The sequence below is a fragment of the Anomaloglossus baeobatrachus genome, chromosome 8, assembly GCF_048569485.1.
Source record: "Anomaloglossus baeobatrachus isolate aAnoBae1 chromosome 8, aAnoBae1.hap1, whole genome shotgun sequence".
NCBI lineage: Eukaryota > Metazoa > Chordata > Amphibia > Anura > Aromobatidae > Anomaloglossus > Anomaloglossus baeobatrachus.
In genome coordinates this window covers 84595014-84607311 of record NC_134360.1, presented here as the reverse complement: position 1 = coordinate 84607311, position 12298 = coordinate 84595014, and the positions used below count along the sequence as shown (strand labels likewise).

At 45.1% G+C, this 12298-nt stretch overlaps 1 protein-coding gene across 1 annotated transcript in view; it reads right to left on the bottom strand.

Moving 5' to 3' along the window:
• Positions 1–12298, bottom strand: part of LOC142249255 (extracellular serine/threonine protein kinase FAM20C-like) — a 102541-nt gene that overhangs the window by 42315 nt on the left and 47928 nt on the right. The window contains exon 5 of the mRNA XM_075320879.1: positions 11500–11615. Coding sequence (XP_075176994.1) covers positions 11500–11615 — 116 coding nt within the window. The remainder of the gene's footprint in view (positions 1–11499; positions 11616–12298) is intronic.

Here is a 12298-nt window from a genome sequence, read left to right as displayed (position 1 = left end):
GTAGTAGTGGATAACCCTTTTAAAATCCCTGGTGTTTGAATCAGATCACCCACTGGAGTCATATACATACAGTGAGTGACAAGCTTCCCTGTACTGTGCATTGAGAGATGTCAATAACCAGTAGGCCCACCCACTTAACTCATGTGCATATGAGAGCGTGCGAGGTGCGGAAGTAAAGTGCGGGGATTGAAGATAAGTGCATAGTTTAAACACAATTTCATAGTTTGACACAAGAACATAGTTTGAATTTATCCCTATACGTTTCCCATTGTTTTTTTTTTCTCTTTGTTTGTCTACCTTACTGTTTATCCCCATTTAATAGGTGCTCCATGGACAATGCTACCAGGTGTGTATCTTGTCAGATGTATGCATGCCTTGAGCAACCGTTCGAGGGTGAATATGTCTGCACTCGATGCAAGCATGTTGCGTATTTGGAAGCCAAGGTAACTGATATAAATAAGCAGCTTGCAACACTCAGGGGCATTTCAAACCTGGAGAGGAGTTTAGAGCTCACTGAGCTTTCTCTGGCTGGGGCCAGTAATATGGCGGAGGGTGGAGGTGGGGAAGATCAGGACTCAGAGGTAGGTAGCTGGGTAACAGTTAGAAGAAGAGGTAGGGGGAAAAGTGTCAGGGAGCCTAGTCCTGTAAGAGTAAATATGCCTGTTTGGCTGATATTAGGAATGAAGGGCCAGGATTAGGGTCACTACAGCAGGATGCTCCTAGCAACCAGGAAAACAACTGCTGTAGGAAGGAGGGAAATAGGAGTGCAGCAAAGCCCAGACAGATGTTGGTGGTAGGGGACTCTATAATTAGGCAGACAGACAGGGTCATCTGTCGCCGAGACCGTGAATGCCGAACAGTGTGTTGTCTGCCGGGTGCTCGAGTTCGGCATATTGCGGATCGGATAGTCAGATTGCTGGGTGGGCTGGGGAAAACCCAGAGGTCATGGTGCACATGGGTACTAATGACAAAGTTAGAGGCAGGTGGAAGGTCCTTAAAAATGATTACAGGGAACTAGGAGAGAAGCTGAAGGCCAGGACCTCCAAGGTGGTGTTTTCAGAAATACTACCGGTGCCACGAGCGTCACTAGATAGACAGCGGGAGCTTAGGGAGATAAATATGTGGCTTAGAAATTGGTGCAGGAAGGAAGGGTTAGAGTTCATGGAGAACTGGACCGACTTCTCAGTCGGCTACAGGCTCAACGGTAGGGACGGGGTGCACCTCAATGGGGAGGGTGCAGCTGTGCTGGGGGAGAAAATGGTCAGACGGATGGAGGAGCTTTTAAACTAGGATCTAGGGGGAGTGAGGGTAGTGGAGCAAAAAAGGAGATTTATAGAGCAGATAGAGATAGTGAGATGGTAGGGGTCAATGAAGGATTAGGGGGGGATGGGACATGCAAGGAATGTAAGGAGGCTAGGAGTAATAAGGGTGTTAATAGTATTAAATGTCTACTGGCAAATGCAAGAAGTCTTGCAAACAAAATGAATGAATTGGAGACTCTTATGTCAACCATGGATTATGATGTGTTGGGCATTACGGAAACCTGGCTGGATGAAAATCATGATTGGGTGACAAACATACAGGGTTATAGTACATTTAGGAAGGACAGGAAAGGCCAAAATGGTGGTGGGGTGTGTATATTTATCAAATCTAACCTTAAACCTGTGTTTTTATGATGACATTGGGGGGAATTGCAACAATGTAGAGTCAGTATGGGTAAATGTACATGGGGAGGGGAATAATAGAAAAATGCTGATTGGTGTTTGCTATAAGCCTCCTAACATACCTGAACAAATAGAGGGTGAAATGCTGGAACAAATTGAAAAGGCAGCTAATAATAATAATCGGGTTCTTATTATGGGGGATTTCAACTATCCAGACATACAGTGGGACATAGAATCTTCTGGTTGTGCTAAAAGCTGTAAGTTCTTATCTACCATTCAAGACAATTTCCTCTCTCAGATGGTAGATGAACCAACAAGGGGAGATAATCTGCTAGATCTGGTCCTGTCAAATAGACCAGATACAATTTAAGATCTACAGGTCCGGGAGCACTTGGGCACCAGCGATCATAATATGGTAAGCTTCAACGTAATATTCAATAGAACATTTCAAAGGGGAAATGCTAAAACCTGGAATTTTAGGAAAGCTGATTTCAACAAATTAAGGGAAGAGCTTAAAGGTGTAGATTGGGATAAAGTCATGATAACCGGGGTTACCGAACATAAATGGGGTAAGTTTAAGGATATACTACTAGAGTCCTGTAAAAAAAACGTATACCCTCTGGTAATAAAATGTCCAGGAATAAAAAGAATTGATAAAGAAGACTGTACAAAGTATAATAAAACAAAAACAAAGGGCGTTTAAATCTTAAAGGCTGAGAATACAGAAATAGCATTTGAGAAGTATACAGATATCAATAGGAAATGTACAAAAGAAATCAAACAAGCAAAACTAGCTAATGAAACAAAAATCGCCAATGACATTAATATAAATCCAAAAATCTTTTATAAATACATTAATGCCAAAAGGAAAACAAAGGATAGTATCGGCCTCTTAAAATATAATAACATATTAGTTATAGAGGACAAACAAAAGACTAAGATATTAAATAGGCATTTCTCATCTGTGTTCACCAAGGAACTGACAGTACCAGGGATCATTCAACAAGTGAAAAATCAAAGTTCACCACCCGATATAATTAATTTAACACAAGATGAAGTACGCCTACGTCTGAGTAAATTAAACATTGAGAAATCCCCAGGGCCAGATGGCATTCATCCACGAATATTTAGGGAATTGAGCTCCGTAATTGACAGACCACTGTATCTCATCTTTTTAGACTCGCTTGTAGCAGGGTTGGTGCCTCAGGATTGGAGGATTGCTGATGTGGTACCGATATTTAAGAAAGGTAAGAGGGTAGATCCAGGCAACTACCGTCCAGTAAGCCTGACATCAGTAGTATGCAAAGTTTGAGGGCATTTTAAGGGATGACATGCAAAAATATATTGCAGAAAATAATATGATAACTGACAAACCGCATGGATTAATGAAAGATAAGTCGTGTCTAACCAATCTGTTGGGGTTCTATGAGGGGGTAAGTGCAAACCTGGATATTGGTAATGCAGCTGATGTGATTTATTTGGACTTTGCAAAGGCATTTGATACTGTACCACATAATAGCCTTATACTAAAGCTCCAGAAGCAATGACTAGGGGAAACTATATGCAACTGGGTAAGCAATTGGCTAAAAGATAGGAAACAAAGAGTAGTCATAAATGGTACATTCTCTAAATGGGCCATAGTCGGCAGTGGGGTGCCGCAGGGATCTGTGCTAGGGCCGACTCTTTTTAATCTCTTTATTAATGACCTTGTGGATGGGATTGATAGTAAAGAGTCAGTCTTTGCTGATGACACCAAACTATGTAGGACTTGGGTATTCTCATTACAAATAAGCTGAGCAACAGCACTCAATGTCAAACAGCAGCTGCTAAAGCAAACAAGATTTTAGGGTGTATAAAAAGAGAGATTAGATCCCGTGATCCCAACGTATTGTTACCCTTCTATAAATCACTTGTAAGGCCACATCTGGAATATGGGATCCAGTGTTGGGCTCCACATTTTAAAAAGGACATTCAGAAGTTAGAGTCAGTTCAAAGGCGGGCAACTAGACTACTACAAGGAATGGAGGCCGCCCGTATGATGACAGGTTGAAAAGGTTAGATATGTTTAGCTTAGAAAAAAGACGTCTCAGAGTAGATCTCATTTATATGTATAAATACATGTGTGGTCAATATAAAGGACTGGTGCATGACTTATTCCTTCCAAAGACAATACTAAGGACCAGGGGGCACTCACTGCGAGTGGAAGAAAAGCGATTCCGACAGCTAAATAGGAAAGGGTTCTTTACAGTTAGAGCAGTCAGACTGTGGAATGCCCTACCACAAGAGGTAGTAATGACCGAAACTATAACAGCTTTCAAAAAAGGGCTGGATGATTTCCTCAGTACACAAAACATTGTTGGTTTTAAATGACTTAGTAACCAAATGTAGAACTGCTGGAGGAAGGTTCAACTAGATGAACTAGGTCTTTTTTCAACCTAAGTAACTATGTAACTATGTAAACATCAAGTGTTTTAAGGTCTAAAATACAATATATTAAGAGTTATACTGACTCTTTTCCCACAAAGCTATACATTATTCTGTTCAGCTTCACCTTCTCTGTACTACGCTGTCAACAGATCGGACTGCATGTACAATGTGTCAGGTTCCCTTTAAGTCAATTGGATCAGTATACATGCCGCAACTGCCCTCTTGTGGCATTTGTCAGAAGTCTCTGTAAAAGACATTCCTGCTATGCCCTTTAGCCCGAATTACTTATCCTCTTTCACGGATCTACTGAACTGTATGGCCTAACTTGTACAATTACTGAATCACTGTTTGTTCCACTGAAATAAGTATTAGCGTTTCAACAAAAAAATGCCACATATTATAAACTCCTTAACACTGAAATTGCAACACCAAGAAGGAAAAGTCATGAAATTATAGAAATAATAGGATGGATAGACATGTTTCTGAGATGCTAATGATGGAAAAAACATGATGCATGACATTTGAGACTATGAGCCAGACATCCAACTACAGGTACTCCATTGACCTAACACCACCACTCTCAAAGAATATCATGGTGCAGAGCAACACAGCAATGGAGACTGGAATGGAGGTCTGCAGCGATGAATGCTGCGTTTGTGCTAGACACACAATTATAGCCAGAGGTTGGTCTGGAGACCAAAAGGGCAGCAGCATGAAGAGGCCTTCACAAGGGAATATTAAAGTATCCCCAGATCTGTTTGTCAATACAACAATGCCAGGCCACATGTTGCTCAAAATGTCCTACCATGGCCTGCAGCGTCTCCGGACTTGTCTCGCCTCAAGCACATCTGGAATGTTATTGGTTATGAGTCGCCCACCACAGCGCTGCAGCGGTCACCTGCGGGACACTGCAGGGACTTCTCTGTAGGGGCCCTTCTGGCAACAGGTATGTCAGGTTCACTTGTATAGGAGTCGTGACGCCACTCTCGGTTTTGCGGTCAGGATGAGGGGTCACCGCCACTGCAGTTTAATGAGCGTCTGGGGCTGATGGTGTCTGCAGTCTGGTGTTATGGCCTCCCGAGAGTGAGGCTGGACCCAGGGGCTCAGGTATATGTGTGTGAAACCACAGGTTGCAGAATAACTCAAACACAGTCCAGAAAGTCTTTCAACTTGTTTACTCACTTTTGGATGGTTGGTGAGAAACCCGGGTGATGCTGAGATTATACCAGGTGGAACCAGGAATTCCTGCAGGCCGTTCTGAGGGTAGCTACTAACTCGCTTTCCTTGCACTTCTTTTGTTTCGGATAACCCCTGACTTGCAGTATCATGGGATTCATCCAGGGAAAGTCGCTACTGCCTCTCCTTTCCTTTCTGGCCTGTTTGCTGGCAGCATGGACCTGGTGAGATGGCTTCTGGCCCTATCTCCTTATGGGCCCCCCTGTTGCTGCTGAGGCTCAAGCTCTGTATCTTTGGTGCAGAACCTCTAGTCCCCTCACCGGCAGGTTTACAGATCAGTAAATCGATATCTGGCTCTAGGGACCTGTTCCCTGTGCGTGTCGAGTCACCAGCAATCCCCGTACTCGACTGCCTCTCTTCAGGTGTCTTACAGGCTGACTTTCTGGTCACTCTACTCCCCCGCTAACAGCTACCACACCTGCAGGGTCTGACTAGCGTGGCTGTACGTCTGCTTTCTTCAGCAACTTCTGTACACTGCTCCAGACAGGTTTGCTCCTCCTCCTTTTCCTGTCTGCCACTGCATCTAGCTTCCAGCCTCTCCACTGCACCCCTTGCTGAGAATTGAAAGCTAACCTCTTTAGAGGCTACCCAAGGGTCCCCTCTAAAGGTGTGGGAGACCTGGTTGCTATGTGTTTGTGTGTACACACCTCAGTCTGGCCTTTTGGAATTACCTGGAAGCACTGTCCCAGCATGGGTGCAGTACTCTGTGGTGCCTGACCAGGTCAGGGGCGCCACAGTTAGCAATTGCAAATGGTGCTAAGGCTCTTTTCACACATCAGTTTTTTGCCATCAGTCAAAATCCGTCGAATTTTGAAAAAAACGGATCCGGCGACTGATACCGCTGGATCCGTTTCTTCTCATCGATTTGTATTAGAAACGGATTGCGACGGATGGCCTCACGTTTCATCCGTTGTTCGACAGATCCGTCGTTTGTCGTAATACGCCATATTAATTTTTTTTAACTGAGCATGCTCCAATTTATTTTATTTAGTATCAAATAGCCAGCCAGTCGGATTCGTCGAAAAACAGATTCATCTCATCATTTTTCCACAATCTGCGATGGATCCGTCGAGTTAACAGATTGTGACTGATGGGAAAAAAACTGATGTATGAAAGGGGCCTAACAGCAGTGGATCTTGATTTGTTGCCTAAGTGGATTCAGAATGGCAGAATACCTCTCTAATAATCATTGATAAACTCATTGATAGCAGCCAAGGCCTGTAAGTGCACAGATTTCTGCACTTGTCACTCATATTGAATATGGAATAAATGAAGATTTTCTGAAAATTTGTTTACATTTGTTCATCATTTGCATATCATTTGAATATCAGTAACATGTTTATCCATCCTGTGATTTCTATAAAAGATATACAAATTTTACATATATTTTATGTATCAATTCTCACATTTTAAAACCTTTATGACTGGTCCATTCTTTGTTTTTCCTCCACATATTCCTAAAGCCATATATTTTTTTAGTCAAAGTAGTCATATAAAGACTTGTATTTTGACAAACGAATTGTACGCTTATTACACAATTCAGCTTTCTAAATAATGAACTGAAAAACAGGAAAAAAAAATTCCAAGTGGAAAAAAACTCATTTCATTTTGACAGCTGATTCATGCTCCGTTAGCCGCAGCCAGAATGTATCAGAGACTAGCTGCATCATTTCAGCCACAGTTTAATGTTTTACACGGGGATGCTCCCGCATGTTAGAGAAAATATACTACTCCCTGCCCCACTCCCCTTGACTGACAGGTCTCTTCTTTTGTGTGTGTACAAGAAAAGACCAGCCGGTCTAGTATTGCAGGGCAGGAAGAGGCCCCGGGGAACCGGCCTCTTAAGGCCCAGTCACACTAAACAACTTACTAGCGATCCCAACAACGATACAACCTGATAGGGATCGCTGGTAAGTTGCTAGGAGGTCGCTGGTGAGATGTCACACTAAGCGACGCTCCAGCGATCCCACCAGCAACTTGACCTGGCAGGGATCGCTGGAGCATCGCTACACGGGTTGCTGGTGAGCTGTCACACAGGCAGATCTCACCAGCAACCAGTGACCAGCCCCCAGCCAGCAGCGCCGCGTGGAAGCGATGCTGCGCTTGGTAACTAAGGTAAATATCGGGTAACCAACCTGATATTTACCTTGGTTACCAGCGCACACCGCTTAGCGCTGGCTCCCTGCACACCTAGCCACAGTACACATCGGGTTAATTACCCGATGTGTACTCTGCTACGTGTGCAGGCAGCAGGAGGCGGCTTCTGCGGACGCTGGTAACCATGGTAAACATCGGGTAACCAAGAAGCCCTTACCTTGGTTACCAGGTCCGCCGCTCTCACACTGCCAGTGCCGGCTCCCTGTTCCATGCACTCCTAGCCACAATACACATTGGTTAATTACCCGATGTGTACTCCGGCTACGTGTGCAGAGAGCAGGGAGCCGGCACTGACAGCTGAGAGAGGCGGACGCTGGTAACAAAGGTAAATATCGGGTAACCAAGGTAAGGGCTTCTTGGTTACCCGATGTTTACCGAGGTTACCAGCGTCCGCAGAAGCTGACTCCTGCTGCCTGCACATTTAGTTGTTGCTCTGTCGCTGTCACACACAGCGATGTGTGCTTCACAGCGGGAGAGCAACAACTAAAAAATGGCCCAGGACATTCAGCAACAACCAACGACCTCACAGCAGGGGCCAGGTTGTTGCTGGATGTCACACACAGCAGCATCGCTAGCAACATCGCTACTACGTCACAAAAGTTGTTCCTTAGCAGCGATGTTGCTAGCGATGTTGCTTAGTGTGACGGGGCCTTTAGCCTAGCTCCATGCTCCCTGGCCGGGATTTAACTCTCATAATAGGAACCTTAATGGTTTACTTAGTAGATATTGATCTGTTCTGTAGATGTCATAAGGTGGCTTTACACACTGCAACATCGCAAACGACATCGCTGTAACGTCACCGGTTTTGTGACGTAATAGCGACCTCCCCAGCGACATTGCAGTGTGTGAAACACATCAGCGACCTGGCCCCTGCTGTGAAGTTGCTGATCGCTACAAATCGTTCAGGACCATTGTTTGGTCCTTTGTTTCCCGCTGTGCAGCATGATCGCTAGAAAGTCTCAGTGTGTAAAAGGACTTTACAGCGACTTCGTTAGCGACTTCCCTTTCAAAAAGCTGCTTTAGGGCTCCGCCACACATCCGTGAAAACCACGTCCGTGTAAAACGGGCCGTTTTTCGGGTCCGTTTTCCGTTTTTTAGGTCCGTTTTTATGGTATGTGTGGCCTGCGTGTGTATCCCGTATGCTAGCCGTATGTGCGTGTGGAATGTCCGTGTGTGCGTGAGTGAAATAACTGACATGTGTATGTGTTGTCCGTGTGAAATGTACGTGTGTGATGCAAAATGTCGTTACTACATGTCGGAAGACAGAGTAGCGGGATGAGAATGAACTCGGGTGAACTTCACCCGACTTCATAGTCATGCTGCGGCTCTGTCTGTGTGCCGTGTACTGATTAGCGGTCACCTGTGAAGGATTCACCGGTGACCGCTAATCCCCCGAGTAACTGAAGTGTCCCCCCCTCTCTCATACTCACCGTTCCCCGATCACCGGTGCTGTACGGCGTTCACACTGTTCCGGCGGCTTTTTCTAATTTGAAAAAGCCGGCCGCCCATTAATCAATCTCGTATTCCCTGCTTTACCCGCCCACCGGCGGCTGTGATTGGTTGCAGTGAGACACGCCCACCACGCTGAGTGACAGGTGTCACACTGCACCCAATCACAGCAGCCGGTGGGCGTGTCTATACTGTGCAGTAAAATAAATAAATAAATAATTAAAAAAACCGGCGTGCGGTCCCCCCCCCATTTTAATACCAGCCAGATAAAGCCATACGGCTGAAGGCTGGTATTCTCAGGATGGGGAGCTCCACGTTATGGGGGGCCCCCCACCCTAACAATATCAGTCAGCAGCCGCCCAGAATTGCCGCATACATTATATGCGACAGTTCTGGGGCTGTACCCGGCTCTTCCCGATTTACCCTGGTGCGTTGGCAAATCGGGGTAATAAGGAGTTATTGGCAGCCCATAGCTGCCAATAAGTCCTAGATTAATCATGTCAGGCGTCTATGAGACACCTTCCATGATTAATCTGTAAGTTACAGTAAAAAAACACACACACACCTGAAAAAATCCTTTATTAGAAATAAAAAACACAAACACATTCCCTCATTACCAATTTATTAACCCCGACAAACCATCCATGTCCGGCGTAATCCACGGACCTCCAGCGTCGCGTCCAGCTCTGCTGCATGGAGGTGACAGGAGCAGCAGAAGACACCGCCGCTCTGGTCAGCTCCACGCAGCTAATGAGATGAGTATAGCGATCAGCTGCTGTCAGTCAGGTAACTCGCGGCCACCGCTGGATTCAGCGGTGGCCGCGGGTAACCTCAGTGACAGCAGCTGATCGCGCTACTCATCTCATTAGCTGCGTGGAGGTGACCAGAGCGGCGGTGTCTTCGGCTGCTCCTGTCACCTCCATGCAGCAGAGCTGGAAGCGACGCTGGAGTCCGTGGATTACGCCGGACATGGATGGTTTGTCGGGGTTAATAAATTGGTAATGAGGGAATGTGTTTGTGTTTTTTATTTCTAATAAAGGATTTTTTCAGGTGTGTGTGTGTTTTTTTACTGTAACTTACAGATTAATCATGGAAGGTGTCTCATAGACGCCTGACATGATTAATCTAGGACTTATTGGCAGCTATGGGCTGCCAATAACTCCTTATTACCCCGATTTGCCAACGCACCAGGGTAAATCGGGAAGAGCTGGGTACAGCCCCAGAACTGTCGCATATAATGTATGCGGCAATTCTGGGCGGCTGCTGACTGATATTGTTAGGGTGGGGGGCCCCCCATAACGTGGAGCTCCCCATCCTGAGAATACCAGCCTTCAGCCGTATGGCTTTATCTGGCTGGTATTAAAATGGGGGGGGACCGCACGCCGGTTTTTTTAATTATTTATTTATTTATTTTACTGCACAGTATAGACACGCCCACCGGCTGCTGTGATTGTGTGCAGTGTGACACCTGTCACTCAGTGTGGTGGGCGTGTCTCACTGCAACCAATCACAGCCGCCGGTGGACGGGTAAAGCAGGGAATACGAGATTGATTAATGGGCGGCCGGCTTTTTCAAAAGAGGAAAAGCCGCCGGAGTTTTTATAACAGCCGTGCAGCGCCGCGCCGGAGATCGGGGAATGGTAAGTATGAGAGAGGGGGGAACTGACCGACAGACAGCTAGAGGGACAGACAGACATAGAGACCGACTGACGGACTGAGGGAGAGAACGAAACATAAAAAGAAAAAAGACTGACATCACATGAAAAAAGCACAAAACATACAGGGAACAAACAGAGATGCGTCCGTGTCACTCGGACGTGCGCACAGACCCATTGACTTTCATTGGGTCCGTGCTGCGTGTTGCGTGAATAAAACGGACATGCTGGCGTTTGACACGGCCCACAAAACGCATCACGGAGACGGACTCACGGACATAACCAAAAACGCAATTGTAACCGCTGAGATATAGTAACATTGGTGCACGTTTGGCCGTGTCTCCAGTATACACGGAAACGGTCCAAACACGCAAGTGTTTCACGGATGTGTGTTTCAAGCCTTACAACGTCCCCAATGACTAGCTAGGTCGTTCTGCAGGTCCGGATCGCTGTTGCGTCGTTGGCCATGTCTGCCTGTTTGACAGCTCACCAGAGACTTTGTAGCGATCCCGGCCAGGTTGGGATCACTGATGGGATCGCTAGAAAGTCTCAGTGTGTAAAGGGGCCTATAGTCATGTATCTGCACAGTTTGTTACTAGAGAGATAGACTTGTTACTAGACCTGATTAGATTAAGATGAAGGATTCTATTGAATGTCGGAAAGTAGAATTCTTGAAAATTCTGACAAGTTATTACAGAAAGTATCAACTTTTACAACTCTTTTTATTCAAAAAATCAGCTTTGCTCAAGCAATGATGCACCTTTAACATTTAATGTTCCAGTCCCCGGAAATCTCTGAGTTTTCATAGGAAACTTAGTAAACTGAAATCCAAAGTAGGGGTTATGGAACCTAACCGAGACAACTGCAAATGTGACATATTCATATAGTGATGTTGTTTAATTTCAATCCTACCTGGAGAAATATAAAAGGTTTTGTATAGCTTCTTGTCTGTAGTGAGGTCTCTGACTTCCTTAGTGATGTTTATTAATCGTCCAACAACCGGTGGAATTCGTCGAAAATCCAGGATCCTTTAATCAAACAGACGTACAGTCATCAGCTATATTATATCCAGCATAGCTCCCAACTTTTAAAGAACAGAAAGAGGAACAAAGCATGCAGCATGCGCAACGCGTCGCGGCAAATTTTAGCCATACTCTTAGCCACACCCCAAGCCACACCCATTTGGCAGTGAGGGATGTTCAGCAGATGCTCCGGACTGGTCATTCATTCATAGTCGGAGCAGCCATAACTTTCTCATATCTATGGAGCCTCATTATATGACATGTTGCTTTTTTTTGTCATCAGGTCCGTATTCACACATTGAAGAAATCCGGGTGTTTTTTTGTTTCCTGCAGGTGTCTGCACCAAATTACACAATAACAATCTTATTATTGCACTTTTGCTGCATTTTTTATACCTTTCCCCCATTATTTCATGCATCTTTGGTGCAGATGTGAAGCCACGTGTTTTTTTTTGTGTTTTTATAATACAGAAAAGCTTTGATTTTGCTCTTAAAAAAGTAACTGCAGTTTTCTCCATATGTTTTTTAAGCTCCACATAGAAGCCTCTAGAGAAAAAAATCATCAAAACTGCAGAGTTCAGCGACATCTTTTCATGGAATCTCATCCACTGCTCGAACCGTTAAACACAGTAGAATATATGTGCAAGAAAAGCAGCAGAAAAACCTGGCAAAGCTTTTCTGTAGTATTAA